The sequence below is a fragment of the Bombina bombina genome, chromosome 5 (assembly GCF_027579735.1).
Source record: "Bombina bombina isolate aBomBom1 chromosome 5, aBomBom1.pri, whole genome shotgun sequence".
Classification (NCBI taxonomy): Eukaryota; Metazoa; Chordata; class Amphibia; order Anura; family Bombinatoridae; genus Bombina; species Bombina bombina.
Window position 1 is genome coordinate 152,536,993 of NC_069503.1, and position 21,576 is coordinate 152,558,568.

Below are 21,576 nucleotides of genomic sequence, written 5' to 3' on the forward strand. Positions count from 1 at the left end.
CTTTTTGAAATTCAGCTTGCAATGCATGATCATATCAGCATTAAACGCCACTTTCTGTTTGTCACCATTTTCGCCACAAACATAATAGGAATAATGCAGGATTTGTTCAGTCATGATGCCAAACACATTGGGGTCGATCACAATTCTTTGGAAAAGTTTATTTAATAAACAAAATTCTATGGAGATTTTTGTAGATAACTAATTTGTAAAGCATTGTGATCGTCAACTATGTGTTAAAAAAACAGGAATTTAGTGCGTGTCCTGCCCACTTCCTCTCGGACTGCTTCACTGAGGAGAGTAGATCATCGCGCAACATACAGCAACTCTATAGACCTGGGGGAGGTGTTAAAGGGACATAAAACAGGTTGAGATCTGTGCATATCCTAAAAGGACTAACTAATTAAAAATGGTTTGCATAGCTAAGCTGCCTGGGCAGCCAACTCCACCCCCCGTATCATTGTTTAGACACAGGCATTGTATTTCAACTGAGTTCACAGCTTCTAGGCATGCTCCAGCAGATAATCCCTATGCATTTTTGTATTCTATCAAAGCAGCAATAGATATAGATACAGCCATAAAAGGAATTGTGTAGGGGGAGTTAGAGCTTTACAATTCAGAAACTAAAAAGAAAGGGTCAGTGGCGAGGCACTGCAGTATAAATTTGCAGGTAAAGCAATTAAAGTGCATATTATTATATTTTGTCTATATCCCAACTTGTTTTATGTCCCTTTAAGACACTCCAACCAGAATCTAAGAGGCTACTATTCAATAAGTTGATAGTGGTATAGTGCCGAACCACAACATTCATTGATAGTCAGTCTGGTCACTATATATAGGGTTGTAGTAGGCATAACTGTGTACTTTTTCACTTTTCTATTCCAGCACTGCCCCTATAGACTCCAGTATTCTTGAGGAGGTTCTGACAAACATTTTTTCACCAATTATTAAATGTCTTTTTTGCAAAATGTTTACAGTGTGTCCACCTGTACAGCTTTGTACTGCATCTTGGATATTACCCCAGCTTAGTTAGAGACTCTAACAAATCCTCTGATTGCTCAGATGGGGAAGATTCTTCTGAGGATTCTGGGACAGATTAATAGCAAGAATCTGAGGATATCACTTTCCAATTAAAAATTTAAAACCTCCATTACTTATTGAAGGAGGTATTGAAAACTATAGGAGTACAGGAGTCTAATCCTGTGGAGGAGGAACCAGCACACAAGTTAGACATGATTTTCAGACCTAAGTCTAAGGCACCAGATACCTTTCCGGTACCAACTTTGTTCTCTGAGATAATTTCTAACGAATGAGATAAACTGGAAGTCCATTTTTCCCCATCTCCTGCATTTTGGTAGCTTCTTCCGGTTTCTAAGGGGAATTTGGAACTGTGGTGAGCTTTTCCTAAAGTAAACAGAGCAATATATGGACAGAAAGCTTGAAGGGTTCCTCGGAAAGGCCTTCTTTCAAGGAGGTTTGTTTTTTCAGCCAGCAGTCCGTATTTCTGAGGAGTCTCCACTAGTGGATATTCAGGATCATATCCAATGTGGGTGAATTTATTCATCACATCATTCATGTGATGCAGTCAATGAAATAATTTACCTTAATTCTAATAATATGGTTATAGCTGTTCCCTGCCGTAGGGCTCTTTGGCTGAAATCATGGTCTGTGGATATGGTTTCCAAATCTAGATTATTGATCTTGGCCTTTAAGGGTAAGACTCTTTTTAGACCTGGTTTGGATACCATTATTTGCACTGTAAAAGGTGTAATGGAGCATTCAATCCGGACTTTTTTCCGGTAGGGGCAGGCTAAGCCTTTTTTCGGGAGTCCTGGGCACATTCTGTCTGGGACTCTTGGGTCATGGAAATAGTATCCCAAGGGTACAGGATAGGCTTCCTTGGAGAAGGTTTTTCCTTTTGCACGTGTCTAGATGTCCAGAAAAGAGAAATGCTTTCTTACAGTGTGTGAAGGATCTGGAAGAAATGGAGGTCATAGTCCAAGTACCTACTGTATTTCAGATTACGGGAGGGGCTTTTACTCCAATCTTTTTCTGTGAACAAAAAATCACAAGACAAAGGCGCCTCCTAGTGTGATATAGTATATACAGGACGAGTGAGTAGATAAGATATGAATACTCACAAGTGAAGCAGCACCGAATTAATATAATATCATCTTTTGTTGGTTTTATTGAAATTAGCCCCTAATAATGTAAGATTATGGAATCAAGCTTTTAATATTATTTGATCTGTGTAACACCAGTCCTTACATCCATATAATTTATTAGTATATACATATATTGGTTTCTTAGCAACAAAACAACAACAAAATGATCCGTTTAAATCCCAAAGTCCCAACAATGAGGGTAACCCATATATCACCCACAAGAGTTTAGGTGATTCTATTTAGCGTATTAGTGGTTAGATGAAAACTCTTTACTAACTTGATCATTGTAACTCACATTGTGTATTACTTTATGGTGTATATTCCAAAATAGTGAGGTGTATAATATGAACACTTTACTAACTTGAATTGAAAATATACAATTAAAAGAAGAAATAACAATATCCATGAAAAGAGGATTGGGTTTGATTCCATAATCTTACACTATTAGGGGCTAATTTCAATAAAACCAATGAAAGATGATATTATTATGGTGACATGATATCCACATTAAGGTACCTTGAGTTGTCAGTAAATGTTATAATGATATGTATTTGCAATAATTGTTTAGTATAATATCAATAATGTGAAGACTCTTGCAGTTTTGCATGATGTTAGCACTAATTGGATTAATTATACACACACACACCTGAGGTGGTGTGTCACTCTTTAGAAAATTAGGATTGGTTGTTGGTTGTATTTAAGTCAGAACTCTCACTTAGTTAACAGAAGCTTGATGAAACAGACAGAGAACTGAGAAACTTGTTGCTTTCTGTGTTTTTAATTTCAGATTCATATAGTTTGATCTCTGTTTTTATGTTTTTTTATTAAATTGTGACAATTGCAATTTTCACTTGAGAGTCTGAGCTTATTATTTCCACTGAGGACACCTGGGATACCGGTACTCATTCTGGGCCAGTGAGCTTATCTTATCTACTCACTCCTCCTGTATCTACTATATCACACTAGGAGGCGCCTTTGTCTTGTGATTTTTGTGTTCACAGAAAAAGCTTTCACCCAGATGGAATATCGTGACAAGGAGTGTGATCCATCTACCTGAATGATCAATTAGGATTACCATCAATAAAGGACTTGCTTTCCTTGTATCCATCTATGGACTGACATCCAGAAACAGCTAAGATTCATTAGGACTTTTTGCCCACTGTTCTATTTTGTCATTAGACACAATTGAGGCTCTATTTTGTTTTCTATTTTTGTACATTATTTGTATTTTGTGTTTTTTACTTATACTTTGGATAGATGTATTTATATACATCTATATTTGCCTTAACTTGCACATTGCACCCCCTAGAGTTGATACACAGCTTGTGTATCAACTTAATAGGAGAAACTTTTACTCCAATCTGTTTTTAGTGCCAAAGACTGAGGATACATTCTGACCCATTCTGGATTTAAAATTTCTGAACAAATTTCTAAGGGTTCCTTCATTCAAGATGAAGACTATAAGATCTTTCCCCCCTGTAGTGCTCCAGGGGCAATTCATGACTGCCATAGATCTAAGGGTTGAGTACCTGCACATCCTCATTCATCCAGATCATCATCATTAATATTTGAGATTTACTTTTCTGAACAATCATTAGCAGTTTGAAGGTTTGCCCTTTGTGCTGGACACAGCTTCATGAGTTTTGGGTGCATTTCTCTCAGAAATTTAAGTCCAGGGGTTTCAGTAGTACCATACCTGGACAATATCTTGTTCAGGCTTCATCTTTACCTTTAGTGGTTGTGCATACTCAGAAACTACTCTGGTTTCTTTGCAAAGATGGCTGAAGATCAATGTTGCCAAGAGTTTGCTAACTCCTCAAACAAGAGTTAGTTTTTTTGGGAGTCATTAAAGATGTGACGATGATTAAACAGTTTCTGACAGTGCTATGAAAGATTAAACTGCAGTCAGCCTGTAAAAAACTACAGTACTTGACTCACCCTTCCGTAGCACAGTGTATGGAGGTTGAGGCCCTATGGTGCCAGCGGCAGATGCTATGCCGTTTGACCATTTTTCATTTGGGTCCATTTCAACTGTATATGCTGAAACAGTAGAGATACACCTAGATCTATCTGTCCGACATTCTCTATCCTGGTGGTCATCCCCAGATTCAGTGGCTTACACGGGTGGCCTGCCCCTTAAATAAAGACACACAAAGCCAAGTAACTGATAAATACGTTCTTCTCAAGAAAGATTGGTTAATATGAACCATGCCTTGATTCCAAATACTTTCACAGGAACTTATAAGATGCATTATAGATTTGCATGAAGCTGGAAAACCTTACAAAAGCATTGCAAAAGAACTGGATTTTCATCAATCCGCTGTTAGACGATTCATCTGCAAATTGAAATAATTCAGGTCTGTTGCTTTTCTACCTAGAAGTAGGCATCCTGCAAAGATTACTTCAAGAGCACAACAGGCAATCCTGAAAAAAGGTGAGCAAAAGATCTCCAGAAAATTCTGCAAACTGAGAAAGACTTTGTTCATGTGTTTGCTATCATAAAAACACTGAACAAGAATGGTGTTCATGAAATGATACCACAAATCAAACCACAGCTATCTCAAGTTTCCCAAAACCATCTGGATGTTCCACAATGCTTCTATGAAAATGTGCTGTGGAGAAACGAGACAAAAATGACTTTTTGGCAAAAGTGCACAGCGCTGTGTGTGAAGAAAAAAGTGTACTGCACACCAACACCAAATCATCATCCTAACTCTGAAGCATGGTGGAGGAAGCATTATAATTTAGGGCTGCCTCAGGGCCTGCAATCCTTGCAATCAGCGGGGGAACAATGAATTACAAAGTGTATCAAGACATTTTATTGGAGAATGTCAGGGCAGCAGTCAATGACTTAAAGCTTAAGAGAGATTGGGAGATGCAACAAGACAATTAACCTAAGCACGCACTGAAAAAAATCCCCAATGTTGTGCAAGTCTTATAAGCAGCTAAAGGAAATGTTTGGTGAAAATCAAAGGATACCAAAAGAATAAAGTAAATTTGATAAAAAAAAATAAGTGAATATGGTGGTGCCGAAGCAGCAGGACACACAATTCAGGGTCTCCTGATATTACTTCGATTTTAGAGGTTAATATGTAGGTTTTATAAACATTTTGGTCTTCTACATGAGACTCTTCTAAGCAATATTCCCTATCATTACTTTGAAAACGGCTGGAACCTGTGCTTTGTTTCCTAAACCTATGCTCTTTGGCAAGGCCACGAGGATGCCAGTTAAAGATACCACTAACAAAGCCGTAACTATTACTTAGATGGGTGCCAAACAGTGTGTGAATGCCGAGAGGTCCCTGGACTGATCTACAGACACCAACTTACATGCAGGAGACACTGAAGAGCTTGTCGTCTTGGAGCGATGTTCTGGTGGGAGAGATTGGGACCACCTATTGGATGACCATCAGAGATACAACGGTGTAGTGTGCTGGAGGGATGTGCCTGGGAGTGCGGCTGGCTCTGGGGTGCACCGCTTTTATGTCTCCAATTCTCGAAGACGGTATGTCAGATACTCCTGCTGTATGAGCCTGATACCTTCATTAGTCCTGCCTTGGAGGGATCCATGAGCTCTTTAGCTTGGACTGCGTTTACTCAACCTCACAGATCTGAGGACAGTGGAGTCAGCTAGATTATTGCAAGTGGGGTTTCTTGGACTGTGATTATCCCATGTCATAGAATTGGCATTGGTTAATATAAGAGGAAATATCTACCTCCGAAGCAATGTCCTGCTTCAATTTACTCTCTTGATTTTTCTCTCTCTATATGATGATCTCAAGGTTTGATGTTGTTATGCCATTCCAGTTGTCCCCACTGGTCTTATGCTGGACATCTACCCACTAATAGTTTTTGGAGAAGAGCCATTGTTGTTTAATGCTGAATTGCCCCTATTGTATGTGTATACAGTCAGATATATTCTACATAAATTGTTGTGACTGCTTTAGGTAAAACAAATCTGCTTCATAGATTAACCTTTTTAACATAGCTTATCATTTGAGATACTCATAATATTTGTGTATGTTAATTCTTTCTAGGTCTCATTTGTGCCCTAAGTTATATGCAAGACTGTAGAGCTTAAAATGTATACTCCTGCATACTATTTTCTGTAACTTCTCCCTGTGTTCACCATCATTAAGAGATATAACGGTGTACTGATACTATCCATAGTGATATGGAGGTACGTTTATGCTAGAGACCCAAGTATAGAGAATATTTGGAGAACCTCTCTATATCCTGAATATCTATGCTATTAATATTGGGTGAACTTTATTGCATTAATATAACTAATACACCTACCCCAAGGATCCTTAAATTACTCTACTATGAGTTCCTTGCCATTACCTAGCAGAGTAAACTTATATATAATATTATCAGGAGAGGTTCATCTATCCGACACCAAACTCTGTGCCCTTAAGAGAGAATTATCAGGTAGACACCCTTGGTGCTACTACTTGTTGAATTCAGCACCTTCGCTATGAGTTAGAGTACTCAGATCATCTCACTGACCAATAAATATCTAAGACCTTTCAGTTTATAAGACATTATTAGAGATGGTCCTCCATATATATATATATATATATATATATATATATATATATATATATATATATATATATATATATATATATATATATATATATATATATATATATATATATAAATATATACACACATATATATATGGGACAGTCAATTACTGTATATATGTTTAGAACAGTTTTACCTTGGCTTTGCTTCTATAAAGAGATTCCTATTATTTAAAATGTGCTCCCTCCTACAATTTTCTTTTGATTTATTTCAGTTACTACTCTACTATTATCAGAATGACTTTCCTAAATGTTTCCCCTCACTATGTGATGCTAGTTTTAGTGATGTTGCCTATGTACATTTTTTTTATTTATAAAGTGCTAGTTCATAGTGACACACACAAAAAATAGGTTATTTAGTTTAAAATGTATATATTAATCTGTAATTTAAGACTTCTTATGTGAAGTGACCATGTAATACAGCTGATGCTGTTGATATGCTACATAGCTATACCAGATAGAAATTCATATGACCTGGATGCCACAGAGTATTTAGCTTATAGCTTTAGAGCTTTGCTTTACAATAGTCAATACTGTGTTTAATTTTGGTAATAGATATGTTATTATATCTCTACATATTGAACTACCAATTCTGCTTTCACTGATGGTATTATTTCTCTTGTTAAGGGTATTCAGTCCACGGGTCATCCATTACTTATGGGATATATTCCCTTCCCAACAGGAAGTTGCAAGAGGATCACCCAAGCAGAGCTGCTATATAGCTCCTCCCCTCACATGTCATATCCAGTCATTCTCTTGCAACTCAACTAGATAGGACGTTGTGAGAGGTCTGTGGTGTTTTTTATACTTAGTTTATTTCTTCAATCAAAAGTTTGTTATTTTAAATGGCACCGGAGTGTGCTGTTTGTTCTCAGGCAGTATTTGGAAGAAAAATCTGCCTGCGTTTTCTATGATCTTAGCAGAAGTAACTAAGATCCAATGGCTGTTCTCGCACATTCTGAGCAGTGGGGTAACTTTCAGAAAGGGAATAGCGTGTGGGGAATCCTGCAAACAAGGTATGTGCAGTAAATTATTTTTCTAAGGAATGGAATTGACTAAGAAAATACTGCTGATACCGATGCAATGTAAGTACAGCCTTAAATGCAGTAGCGACTGGTATCAGGCTGATGAATGTATTTACAATAAGTAATTTTCTAAGGAATGGAATTTGACTAAGAAAATACTGTTAATACTGAAGTAATGTATGAGCCTTAACTGCAGTAGAAGCGACTGGTAGCAGGCTTATTAATAACACTACCTAACTTTAAAGTGCATGTTTAAAACGTTTACTGGCATGTTAATCGTTTTTTGTGAGGTACTTTGGTGATAAATCTTTTGGGGCATGATTTTCCACATAGCTGTCGTTTATTTCTACATAGAAACGGTTAACTGAGGTTTCCCACTGTTGTAATATGAGTGGGAGGGGCCTATTTTAGCGCTTTTTTGCGCAGTAAAAATTCAGTTACAGTCTTCCTGCTTCTTCCTCCTTGATCCAGGACGTCTCTAGAGAGCTCAGGGGTCTTCAAAATTCATTTTGAGGGAGGTAATCAGTCACAGCAGACCTGTGACAGTGTGTTTGACTGTGATAAAAACGTTAATTGTTAAATTGATTATCCGTTTTTGGGTATTAAGGGGTTAATCATCCATTTGCTAGTGGGTGCAATGCTTTGCTAACTTAATACATTTACTGTGAAAATTTGGTTGCTATAACTGATTTGGTTCATTGTTATTTCAACTGTGACGTATTTTTGTGCTTCTTAAAGGCGCAGTAGCGTTTTTTATATTGTTTGTAAACTTATTTGAAAGGATTTTCCAAGCTTGCTAGTCTCATTGCTAGTCTGTTTAAACATGTCTGACACAGATGAATCTGTTTGTTCACTATGTTTGAAGGCCAATGTGGAGCCCCACAGAAATATGTGTACTAAATGTATTGATGTCACTTTGAATAAAAGTCAATTTATACCTGTAAAGAAATTATCACCAGACAACGAGGGGGAAGTTATGCCGACTAACTCTCCTCACGTGTCAGTACCTTCGCCTCCCGCTCAGGAGGCGCGTGATATTGTGGCGCCAAGTACATCAGAGAGGCCCATACAAATCACTTTGCAAGACATGGCTGCTGTTATGACAGAGGTATTATCTAAATTGCCTGAATTAAGAGGCAAGCGCGATAGCTCTGGGTTAAGGACAGAGCGCGCTGATGTGAGAGCCATGTCTGATACTGCGTCACAATTTGCAGAACATGAGGACGGAGAGCTTCATTCTGTGGGTGACGGATCTGATCCAGGGAGACCGGATTCAGAGATTTCTAATTTTAAATTTAAGCTTGAGAACCTCCGTGTATTGCTAGGGGAGGTATTAGCGGCAATGAATGATTGTAACACGGTTGCAATTCCAGAGAAAATATGTAGGTTGGATAGATACTTAGCGGTACCGGTGTGTACTGACGTTTTTCCTATACCTAAAAGGCTTACAGAAATTATTAGCAAGGAGTGGCATAGACCCGGTGTGCCTTTTTCCCCTCCTCCGATATTTAGAAAAATGTTTCCAATAGACGCCACCACACGAGACTTATGGCAGACGGTCCCTAACGTGGAGGGAGCAGTTTCTACTTTAGCTAAACGTACCACTATCCCGGTGGAGGATAGTTGTGCTTTTTCGGATCCAATGGATAAAAAATTAGAAGGTTACCTTAAGAAAATGTTTGTTCAAGGTTTTATCTTACAGCCCCTTGCATGCATTGCGCCTGTCACTGCTGCTGCGGCATTCTGGTTTGAGTCTGTGGAAGAGGCCATTAGCACAGCTCCATTGGATGAGATTATGGCCAAGCTTAAAGCACTTAAGCTAGCTAATGCATTTGTTTCTGATGCCGTTGTACATTTAACCAAACTAACGGCTAAGAACTCCGGATTCGCCATCCAGGCGCGCAGAGCGCTATGGCTTAAATCCTGGTCAGCTGACGTGACTTCTAAATCTAAATTGCTTAATATTCCTTTCAAAGGGCAGACCTTATTCGGGCCCGGCTTGAAAGAAATTATTGCTGACATTACTGGAGGTAAGGGTCATACTCTTCCTCAGGACAGGGCCAAATCAAAGGACAAACAGTCTAATTTTCGTGCCTTTCGTAACTTCAAGGCAGGAGTAGCATCAACTTCCTCCGCTCCAAAACAGGAAGGACCTGTTGCTCGTTACAGACAGGGCTGGAAAGCTAACCAGCCCTGGAACAAGGGCAAGCAGGCCAGAAAGCCTACTTCTGCCCCTAAGACAGCATGAAGAGAGGGCCCCCGATCCGGAAACGGATCTAGTGGGGGGGCAGACTATCTCTCTCCGCCCAGGCTTGGGCAAGAGATGTCCAGGATCCCTGGGCGTTGGAGATCATATCTCAGGGATATCTTCTGGACTTCAAAGCTTCTCCTCCACAAGGGAGATTTCATCTTTCAAGGTTATCAGCAAACCAAATAAAGAAAGAGGCATTTCTACGCTGTGTGCAAGACCTCTTAGTAATGGGGGTGATCCACCCAGTTCCGTGGACGGAACAAGGGCAAGGGTTTTACTCAAATCTGTTTGTGGTTCCCAAGAAAGAGGGAACCTTCAGACCAATCTTGGACCTAAAAATCTTAAACAAATTCCTAAGAGTTCCATCATTCAAAATGGAAACTATTCGAACCATCCTACCCATGATCCAAGAGGGTCAATACATGACCACAGTAGACTTAAAGGATGCCTACCTTCATATACCGATTCACAAAGATCATTATCGGTTCCTAAGATTTGCCTTTCTAAACAGGCATTACCAGTTTGTAGCTCTTCCCTTCGGGTTAGCTACGGCCCCGAGAATTTTTACAAAGGTTCTGGGCTCACTCCTAGCGGTGCTAAGACCGCGAGGCATAGCGGTGGCTCCGTACCTAGACGACATTCTGATACAAGCGTCAAGTTTTCAAATTGCCAAGTCTCATACAGAGATAGTTCTGGCATTTCTGAGGTCGCATGGGTGGAAGGTGAACGTGGAAAAGAGTTCTCTATCACCACTCACAAGAGTCTCCTTCCTAGGGACTCTGATAGATTCTGTAGAAATGAAAATTTACCTGACGGAGGCCAGGTTATCAAAACTTTTAAATGCTTGCCGTGTCCTTCATTCCATTCCACGCCCGTCAGTAGCTCAGTGCATGGAAGTAATCGGCTTAATGGTAGCGGCAATGGACATAGTACCATTTGCGCGCCTGCATCTCAGATGGGGATTACTCAGATTTGTCCCCTCTTCTAAATCTGGATCAAGAGACCAGAGATTCTCTTCTCTGGTGGCTTTCTCGGGTCCATCTGTCCAAGGGGATGACCTTTCGCAGGCCAGATTGGACAATTGTAACAACAGATGCCAGCCTTCTAGGTTGGGGCGCAGTCTGGAACTCCCTGAAGGCTCAAGGATTATGGACTCAGGAGGAGAAACTCCTCCCAATAAATATTCTGGAGTTAAGAGCAATATTCAATACTCTTCTAGCTTGGCCTCAGTTAGCAACACTGAGGTTCATCAGATTTCAGTCGGACAACATCACGACTGTGGCTTACATCAACCATCAAGGGGGAACCAGGAGTTCCCTAGCGATGTTGGAAGTCTCAAAGATAATTCGCTGGGCAGAGTCTCACTCTTGCCACCTGTCAGCGATCTACATCCCAGGCGTGGAGAACTGGGAGGCGTATTTTCTAAGTCGCCAGACTTTTCATCCGGGGGAGTGGGAACTTCATCCGGAGGTCTTCGCTCAACTGATTCATCGTTGGGGCAAACCAGATCTGGATCTCATGGCGTCTCGCCAGAACGCCAAGCTTCCTTGTTACGGATCCAGGTCCAGGGACCCGGGAGCGGCGCTGATAGATGCTCTGACAGCCCCTTGGGTCTTCAACATGGCTTATGTGTTTCCACCATTTCCGATGCTACCTCGACTGATTGCCAAGATCAAACAGGAGAGAGCATCAGTGATTCTGATAGCGCCTGCGTGGCCACGCAGGACCTGGTATGCAGACCTAGTGGACATGTCGTCCTGTCCACCATGGTCTCTACCTCTGAGGCAGGACCTTCTAATACAAGGTCCTTTCAAACATCCAAATCTAATTTCTCTGAGGCTGACTGCATGGAGATTGAACGCTTGATCCTATCAAAGTGTGGCTTCTCGGAGTCAGTTATTGATACCTTAATACAGGCACGGAAGCCTGTTACCAGAAAAATTTACCACAAGATATGGCGTAAATATTTATATTGGTGTGAATCCAAGGGTTACTCATGGAGTAGGGTTAGGATTCCTTGGATATTGTCCTTTCTACAAGAGGGTTTAGAAAAGGGCTTATCTGCTAGTTCGTTAAAGGGACAGATTTCTGCTCTGTCTATTCTCTTACACAAACGTCTGGCAGAAGTTCCAGACGTCCAGGCTTTTTGTCAGGCTTTGGCTAGGATTAAGCCTGTGTTTAAGACTGTTGCTCCTCCATGGAGCTTAAACTTGGTTCTTAAAGTTCTTCAAGGGGTTCCGTTTGAACCCCTTCATTCCATTGATATTAAACTTTTATCTTGGAAAGTTCTGTTTTTGATGGCTATTTCCTCGGCTCGAAGAGTCTCTGAGTTATCGGCCTTACATTGTGATTCTCCTTATCTGATTTTCCATTCAGACAAGGTAGTTCTGCGTACTAAACCTGGGTTTTTACCTAAGGTAGTTTCTAACAGGAATATCAATCAGGAGATTGTTGTTCCATCATTATGTCCTAATCCTTCTTCAAAGAAGGAACGACTTTTGCATAATCTGGACGTAGTCCGTGCCCTGAAGTTCTATTTACAGGCAACTAAAGATTTTCGTCAAACTTCTTCCCTGTTTGTCGTGTACTCTGGTCAGAGGAGAGGTCAAAAAGCTTCGGCAACCTCTCTCTCCTTTTGGCTTTGTAGCATAATACGTTTAGCCTATGAGACTGCTGGACAGCAGCCCCCTGAAAGAATTACAGCTCATTCCACTAGAGCTGTGGCTTCCACCTGGGCCTTTAAGAATGAGGCCTCTGTTGAACAGATTTGCAAGGCTGCAACTTGGTCTTCGCTTCACACTTTTTCAAAATTTTACAAATTTGACACTTTTGCTTCTTCGGAGGCTGTTTTTGGGAGAAAGGTTCTACAGGCAGTGGTTCCTTCCGTTTAAGTTCCTGCCTTGTCCCTCCCATCATCCGTGTACTTTGGCTTTGGTATTGGTATCCCATAAGTAATGGATGACCCGTGGACTGAATACACTTAACAAGAGAAAACATAATTTATGCTTACCTGATAAATTTATTTCTCTTGTAGTGTATTCAGTCCACGGCCCGCCCTGTCTTTTTAAGGCAGATCTAAATTTTAATTAAAACTCCAGTCACCACTGCACCCTATGGTTCCTCCTTTCTTGTCTTGTTTCAGTCGAATGACTGGATATGACATGTGAGGGGAGGAGCTATATAGCAGCTCTGCTTGGGTGATCCTCTTGCAACTTCCTGTTGGGAAGGGAATATATCCCATAAGTAATGGATGACCCGTGGACTGAATACACTACAAGAGAAATAAATTTATCAGGTAAGCATAAATTATGTTTTTGTCACTATACCTTTGATAATGTAGAGTTGTATCTTTTCTTTGTTTTATTGTAACCTCAATAAAAAATTCTATTGATAAAAAAGTGAGTTTAGAAAGTATCTTAAAATAAAATTTTCTATCTGAATAATGAAAATTTAATTTTCACTTCCATGTCCCTTTAATAATACATTTTTATCTAGATATTTACTTTTCTTTTTGTTTAGACTTCTTGTAAAAATGTAAAGTTCTAAGTTGTTGTCCCACATCCCTGTGTTTCCTGGTAATACACAAATGTATGAAAGCATGGCCTGCATGTATGCTTGGGTGCACTTGCACAATTAGATGTACAGAGAGCATGACTTAAAATCTGCTTTGTACAAAATATCGGATAAAGCTCAATGCTTGAGTTTGAAATACAGGGCATCATTTCATTCTATAATTTTGTTTGGCAGAAGTTTCCAATAAATATTATTTTAAGTGCTTCAGCTATTTCTATGATAACTGAATGTTCTATGTTTGCCGTGTTTGTGTTTTATCTTTTTTATGATAAGGCTGTCATGTCAAGATATTGCAGGTTAAATATTTTTTGATAGATTGACGGTTAGCTAAGCAAGAAAACCCCAAGAAATAGCCCAGTGAAAAGAGAAAACTTTCACCAAGAGAGATTGTATTAGTTTCTTTTTTAGTCTTGTTCACTCAATGGTGTTTGATAAAATGAAGCAATGTAGTAGACATGCCAAGATTAATATCGTGCGTAGAAACATTTAGATTACCCCAGATCGATGTCATAAATCCTGATCCATAAAATAACATCTACACTCATAAAGGTAAGCAAAATAGTGTAGTGTTGGAAAGAGATTTCCTTTTCTTAAAAAAAACAAAAAAAAACAAAAACTGAACTTTTAGCGATGGACATCTACGGGCTACATTATCACATTTAGAATGCACGAAGCATGTATGACCTCCAATTATATTAGTATATATGTTTTTTTTGTATTGTTTCAGACACATCTGGAACCTACATAGAAGAAAAAGATGATGATCTTATTCCTCCACTTGAATACTGTATAAGGACAAAGTAAGTGTTCTGTTTCATTCTAAATCTACCATAGGAATAAAAGTAAATATAATTTTGTCTTATTTGCTAAATTTAGTTTTTTTTTTTTTCTCAAGTGACCTTTACAAAAGGGTATTTATTTCATGTTTACTTGGAGATTAAGTTCAACACACGTCACACCTCCTTTTCCATTAGGCAATTTCCCCAGCCAGTTTTATGCCCTTATGCAGAAGATACTAGTACCCTTTACCTATATCTCTTATTCATAATTTATTGTTTGACATTTCTACAGTGTGATAGCTCACAATTAGGACGGACATTTATAAATACTAAATTATGTTTAAAGGGACAGTAAACACCTTGTAATTACAAGTCATTTCTGTTGTGTTACAGAAAAACATATCAGCTAAGTCTTCTTCATCCTTTTTACTGCAATTATTTTTCAATAGCCAAACTCCAACCACCATTTGCTTTATGTGAGGAGACAATCTGGGCTTTATTCCACAGACTTCAAGGCTAGCTTCTGTCATAAAGTTAGTATAATCTGCATTATTTTGCAGTCGCTACCTGATAAAGCCAATTATTTTGATTCCTAAAACTTTACTTTAGACAAATATGGATCTATGAGCTGCAAAACCAACAACACAAAAAATATAGCTGTGTAGCATTGATACAGGTAGCCAAGCATTATCGCAAAGCCACAGGGCACGAGTGGACAATGAAAAAGTGCCATTTAACAAACTTGGTAGATTATATGGATGCGTGTGTCAAACTTGGCTTCGATCCCCACAATGGTTTCAGAGAGCAGATGTTTGAATAATTTTGCCCATTCCAAGATAGTGAATGCACAATGTTGACCTATCACCTTGTCTTAAACAGCCATAAATCATGGCAACGACATCACTGAATGAAGCAAGTTTGACATCTGTAACATGAGCAGTCCCAGAGAAGTAGATTTTTAAATTCTTTGAGAAATTTGTCACAAAATGTAATATGGCGGCTTGATGTTGTGACCTATGAACTCCAGATTACATGAGATTTAGCGAATTCCGAGTCTCTATCAGCATATCAAATTTACCAATTTATGATAAGCGTTTTTTTATTTTATAAGCGATTGTAAAAAATATTTTTAAATGTTTTTGAATTACCCAAGATTGCTGCCAAACCACACGACCTATCGACTTCTCCTAAACAAATATGAATTTTGGTCACACTACAATTGCACACATAATTTCACATTTGAACCATTAGTGGTTCTGGAGAAGAAGATTTTGTATTTTTTCAAAATCGCATATACGAATTAAAATGGCCGCCGTACTTTGATATATGTGGCCTTCATATTCCACAAACATGAGCTCACCGTAGGCCACTACAATTCAATGAAGCTTCGTAAATTTTAGGAAACATTTTGTCCATCTTAACAATCTTGGTAGAGGACCATGGCAAGAGCATGTGTGGAAAGTTTTTAGTCAATCTACATAGCGGTTTCAGAGAAGAAGAGCTTTAATGATTTTCACACAACTCCAAAATCCTGTTGGGTTACCATGCAACCAACCAACTTTAAGCGAACAGTTATGAAGTACAGTCATAATGTAAGTTACCACAGCAAGTTAAACATCTGTAGGATTAGCCTTTGCGGAACAGAACATTTTTCAATTATTTGCTAAATTAGATGCCAAAAATAATATGGCTGCCAGACCCCATGTGATATACAAAGTTTATATTGCATAAATTGTTGTAGTAGTAACATACCAAACTTCAAGCATTTGTGATAAGCGATTTAGATTTTATGAGGCAATTTCTAAAGTGACGGACAATAACAATAGGTTGTCTCGCAACTTTGTTGCTTGGCCACCTAATTTTGCTTCCGTTTACTGCCTGTTATCATTCTCTCTATGGTGATCACTTCATAGCTATACATCATTAATCCCCTTATTTAAATCATGAAACCTCACTCTATCAAACGCGGGGTCCTACAATATATTATTATGGTGAGGAGGTAATAAAGGCCTCTTTAAAAGCAGTGTATCCCCCAAAATAGAACCAATGCTGATACAATTTCCATGATAATCAGGGGCAGCAGGTATTGTGCTAAAAATGTATTTTAAAATGTTCTTTTGTAATGCAGTGCTTAATTGCTGATATATGCTATGAATTTAATATCCCTTTAAAATTAGTTATTAATTATTATAATTTATACGGAGTAACATCTGCTGTTTATAACTGTTAAAATATATATGCATAACAGGAAAGAAGTCTGTGTGGAGAGTAGCCAGTTGGGTGTGGTGAAGAAATACAGAAAAAAATATGAAAGGGAGAATATTAGTTCCCCCAAGTTATTCATCAGTCGTGTACTTGGCTTGCATGTAAACATTTCTCAAACCCATATACAAAAAATAAGCTCATAAATGACTGATATGACCCAGATGTACTTTAATATTTGCTGCAAACTTGAGGTTGTCTATTTTTTCCATTCATTGAACATAACAATAGAACTTCTCCAATATACTCAGTTATTTAACAGTTTGCAGACAATTCTGTGTAACTTTTGTGCTGAAAAAAGTATCTAAACTAAATATAGGCAATTAAGACATAATGGTAATGATCATTCTGCTCAATTTTTAATAAAATGCACAAAAATATATTTGTTAACTTTATAGTATGGAAAAAATTTTTTATTGTTAATGTTATTTCAGCACTTTGAAGCCAATTATCTGGAAAAATACACATTGACTATATATGTTTTAGAAGGAAGGTCACTTTAATCTGTTTCTGATGATTTTTGTAACTATCCATTCAGCCATTTGGTCTATAGCCAAGACTTTGTCACAGCACCATATAATATACACAGTATTAAAATACAAATCATAGTACTGTTTAGATATTTTTGTGTAGCAGATTTAAATGAATTATTGGGTACATGTTTATAGATAATACACATTTCTGTTTTTTTAGGTGGAAAGGAGCATTTGTGGACTGGAATGGCACAGAACCCATCCTTTAAATGTGTTTTATAACTTGCATGATAATAAAAAGTGCTTCACTCTATATATCTAGCTCTGTTGAAACACATGAAGGCAATCTTCTTCAGTGCCATGATTCACTCAATCCAGACATCACATGCCTTTCTCTCTGAGCCTTACAGACTTCTGTTCACATTGTTTATTGTGTAATTCTGTTTTTGAGTCAAACGCAATTGTATTTGTGTAAATGAATGCTTTAATGTCAGCAGTGTAAATGAACATGTTTAACAAATGTTTCGAGATTCATAAAATTAGACAGTGGTGCATCAAAAATAATTTTATAAAAGACTTAAATTTTTTTTATATTTGTTAAAGGGACATAAAACCTCAGTTCTTTATTTCATCATTCAAATAGAACATACAATTTTAAACAACTTTCCAATTTACTTCTATTATCAAATTTTCTTTGTTATCTTGTTAACCTTTTTTAAAAAGCAGGAAGGTAAGCTCAGGAGTGTGCACGTGTCTGCAGCCCTCTATGGCAGCCGTTTTGCAACAATGTTATATATTAGCAAGATCACTAGATGGCAGCACTATTTCCTGTCATGTAGTGCTCTAGATATGTGCACGCTACCTATTTAGATATTTCTTAAAGAATAACAAGAGTGACACAAATTTGATAGAAGTAAATTGTAAACTTTTTAAAATTGTAAACTTATTAAAAATTGTATTCTCTATCCAAATCATAAAAGAAAACGTTTCATGTGCCTTTAAAATTATTAAATGACAAAAGTAGGCGTGCTATACAGTAAATGAAGCTAAGCAAGTCACCCACCACTTGCTGATATAAATAATTTCCGTAATGATATAGGGCCTGATTCTCTAAAGCTCTCTGGTCTTGCAGGATTCTGTAAGATGACTTGTCAATATTGTGACGCCCTTCAAGGATTGTTTTAAAGGCAATTTGTACCTTAGAAACTGTTTATCTAATTAAGGGGTTTACTAATATTATTTATGTGAAGGAGAGACACTTACTTTACAATATTTTGCTTTGTAAAAACAAAATGTATGCTTACCTGATAAATGTATTTATTTCTTGACACAGTGAGTCCACGGATCATCAATTACTGTTGGGAATATAACTCCTGGCCAGCAGGAGGAGGCAAAGAGCACCACAGCAACCTCCCTTCCCACAGCCCCCAGTCATGCAACCGAAGGAAAGGAGAGAAAGGAAATAACACATGGTGTAGAGGTGCCTGAGGTTTATATAAGAAAACTGTCTGAAAACAAGGAAGGGCATAAATTTTGTTTTCTTTCTTAAGATATGGTGAGTCCGCAGATCATCAATTACTGTTGGGATTTAATATCCAAGCTAGAGTACACAGATGATTAGGGAGGGACAAGACAGGTATCCTAAAGAGAAGGCACCACTGCTTGAAGAACCTTTCTCCCACAAGAAGCCTCAGCCGAGGCAAAAGTATATAGAATTTAGGAAAAGTGTGCAAAGCAGAACAGGTCGCAGCCTTACAAATCTGTTCTACAGAGGCCTAATTTTTGAAGGCCAAAGAAGAAGAAACCGCCCTAGTGGAATGAGCTGTAATTCTCTCAGGAGGTTGCTGTTCAGCAGTCTCATATGCCAAACGAATAATACTTCTCAACCAGAGAGAAAGAGAAGTGGCGTAGCTTTCTGACCCTTACGTTTTCCAGAAAAGCAAACAAACAAGACGAAAGTCCTTCGTAGCCTGCAAATAGAATTTAAGAGCCCGAACAACATCTAAGTTGTGTAACAACCGCTCCTTGTGAGAGGAAGGATTAGGACAGAGAGAAGGAATAACAATTTCCTGATCGATATTTCTATCCGAAGAAAACCAAACTTGGTACGAAGAACTGCCTTGTTTACATGAAATATGATATAAGGAGAGTCACACTGCAAAGCTGAGGGTTCTGAAACTCTCTGAGCATAAGATATAGCCAGAAGAAACAAAACTTTCCAAGATAATAACTTAATATCTATGGAATGCATAAGCTCAAACGGAGCCTGTTGCAAAATTTTAAGAACAAGATTAAGACTCCAAGGTGGAGCAACAGATTTAAACACAGGTCTGATTCTGACCAGGGCCTGAAAAAAAGATTGTACATCCGAAACGTCTGCCTGGAGAAAAGATAAGATCCTTGGGATCCTGACCCTACTCCAAGAATATATTTTAGACCCACACCAATAAAAATATTTATGCCATATCTTATGGTAAATATTTCTAGTTATAGGCTTACGAGCCTGAACCATGGTCTCAATGACTGATTCGGAAAAACCACGCTTAGCTAGGAACAAGTGTTCAATCTCCAAGCAGTCAGCTTCAGAGAGACGAGATTTGGATGAAGGAAGGGTCCCTGAAGCAGAAGGTCCTTCCTCAGCGGCAGTCTCCACAGCGGTCGAGACAACATTTCTACTAGTTCTGAATACCAGATCCTGCGAGGCCATGCAGGAGCTATTAGAATCACTGACGCTCTCTCCTGCTTGATCCGAGCGATGACTCGCGGGAGGAGAGCAAACGGGGGAAAGGAATAAGCCAATCTGAAGTTCCAAGGAACTGCCAGAGCATCTATCTAGAAAGGCTTGAGGGACTCTTGACCTTGACCCGTATTTTGGGAGCTTGGTGTTCTGACGAGACGCCATCAGATCCAATTCTGGAAAACCCCATTTGGTTGTTAACCTTGAGAACACTTCCGGATAAAGTTCCCACTCCCCGGGATGCAAAGTCTGTCTGCTCAGAAAATCCGCTTCCCAATTGTGCACTCCTGGAATGTGGATGGCAGATAGACAGCAATTGTGAGCCTCCGCCCACTGAATGATTCGCGCCACCTCTTTCATGGCTAAGGAACTCAGAGTTTCCCCCTGGTGGTTGATGTAAGCCACTGAGGTTATGTTGTCCGCCTGGAACCTGATAAATCTGGCTAGATTGCTCTCAACTCCAGAATGTTTATGGGGAGAGCCGATTCCTCCTGAGACCAAAGTCCCTGCACCTTCAACGAGTACCAGACTGCTCCCCAACCCAACAGGCTGGCATCCGTGGTCACAATTACCCAAGAGGGTCTCTGAAAACACGTCCCCTGGTCCAGATGTTCTTGAGACAACCACCACGGTAGGGAGTCCGTTGCTGATTGATCCAGAACTATCCTCTGAGATAGAGCTGTATAATCCCTGTTCCACTGAGGTAGCATGCAAAGCTGAAGAGGTCTCAAGTGGAACCAAGCAAAAGGAACTATGTCCATAAAAGCCACCATCAACTCGATTACCTCCATGCATTGGACCACTGATGGACAAACCGCCGACTGTAGGGACAGGCAAGCAGAAAGAATCTTGGCTCTTCTGACCCCCGTCAGAAATATTTTCATTGAATCTATAATGGTTCCTAGGAATATCACTCTTGTAGTCAGAACAAGAGAACTCTTTTCCAAATTGACCTTCCAACCGTGGGAACGAAGAAACGCCAACAAGATCTTTGTATGAGATTCTGCTAGTTGCAAGGATGGCGCCTGAACCATAATGTCATCCAGATAAGGTGCCACTACAATTCCCCAGGACCAAATTACCGCCAATAGAGCTCCCAGGACCTTTGAGAAAATTCTGGGAGCTGTGGCAAGGCCAAATGGAAGCACAACAAATTGAAAGTGCTTGTCTAGATAGGCAAACCTCAGATACTTGTGATGGTCCCTGTGAATGAGAACTTGCAGTTACGCATTCTTCAGGTCTATGGTTGTCATGAATTGACCCTCTTGAATCAGAGGAAAAATGGAGCGGATAGTCTCCATCTTGAAGGACAGCACTCTGAGGAATCTGTGAATCTGTTTAGTAACTTTAGATCTAGAATGGGCCTGAAATTTCCCTCTTTTTTGGGAACCACAAACAGGTTGGAGTAAAACCCGAGACCCTGTTCCTGACTTGGAACTGGAACTATCACTCCCAAGAGGGAAAGATCCTGTACACATTTCAAGAACGCCTCTCTTTTTATCTAGTCTACAAATAATCTTGAGAGGTGGAAGGAAAAGTTTTGAACTCTAACTTGGACCCCTGGGAAACTATGTCCACTGCCCACGGGTCTGGGACATCTTGTTCCCATGCTTGCACGAACTGAGAAAGTCTGCCCCCCACTTGATCTGGTCCCGGATCGGGGGCAGACCCTTCATGCAGACTCGGATTTAGCTGCGAGTTTCTTGGATTGCTTCCCCTTGTTCC

General features: G+C 39.2%; 1 protein-coding gene across 1 annotated transcript in view; it reads left to right on the forward strand.

The window, feature by feature from the left end:
• Positions 1-17,678, forward strand: part of MINDY4 (MINDY lysine 48 deubiquitinase 4) — a 400,337-nt gene extending 382,659 nt beyond the window's left edge. Inside the window, exons 17-18 of the mRNA XM_053713744.1 lie at positions 14,328-14,400; positions 17,335-17,678. Coding sequence (XP_053569719.1) covers positions 14,328-14,400; positions 17,335-17,383 — 122 coding nt within the window. The 3' untranslated portion in view covers positions 17,384-17,678. The remainder of the gene's footprint in view (positions 1-14,327; positions 14,401-17,334) is intronic.
• Positions 17,679-21,576: the final 3,898 nt, after the last annotated feature.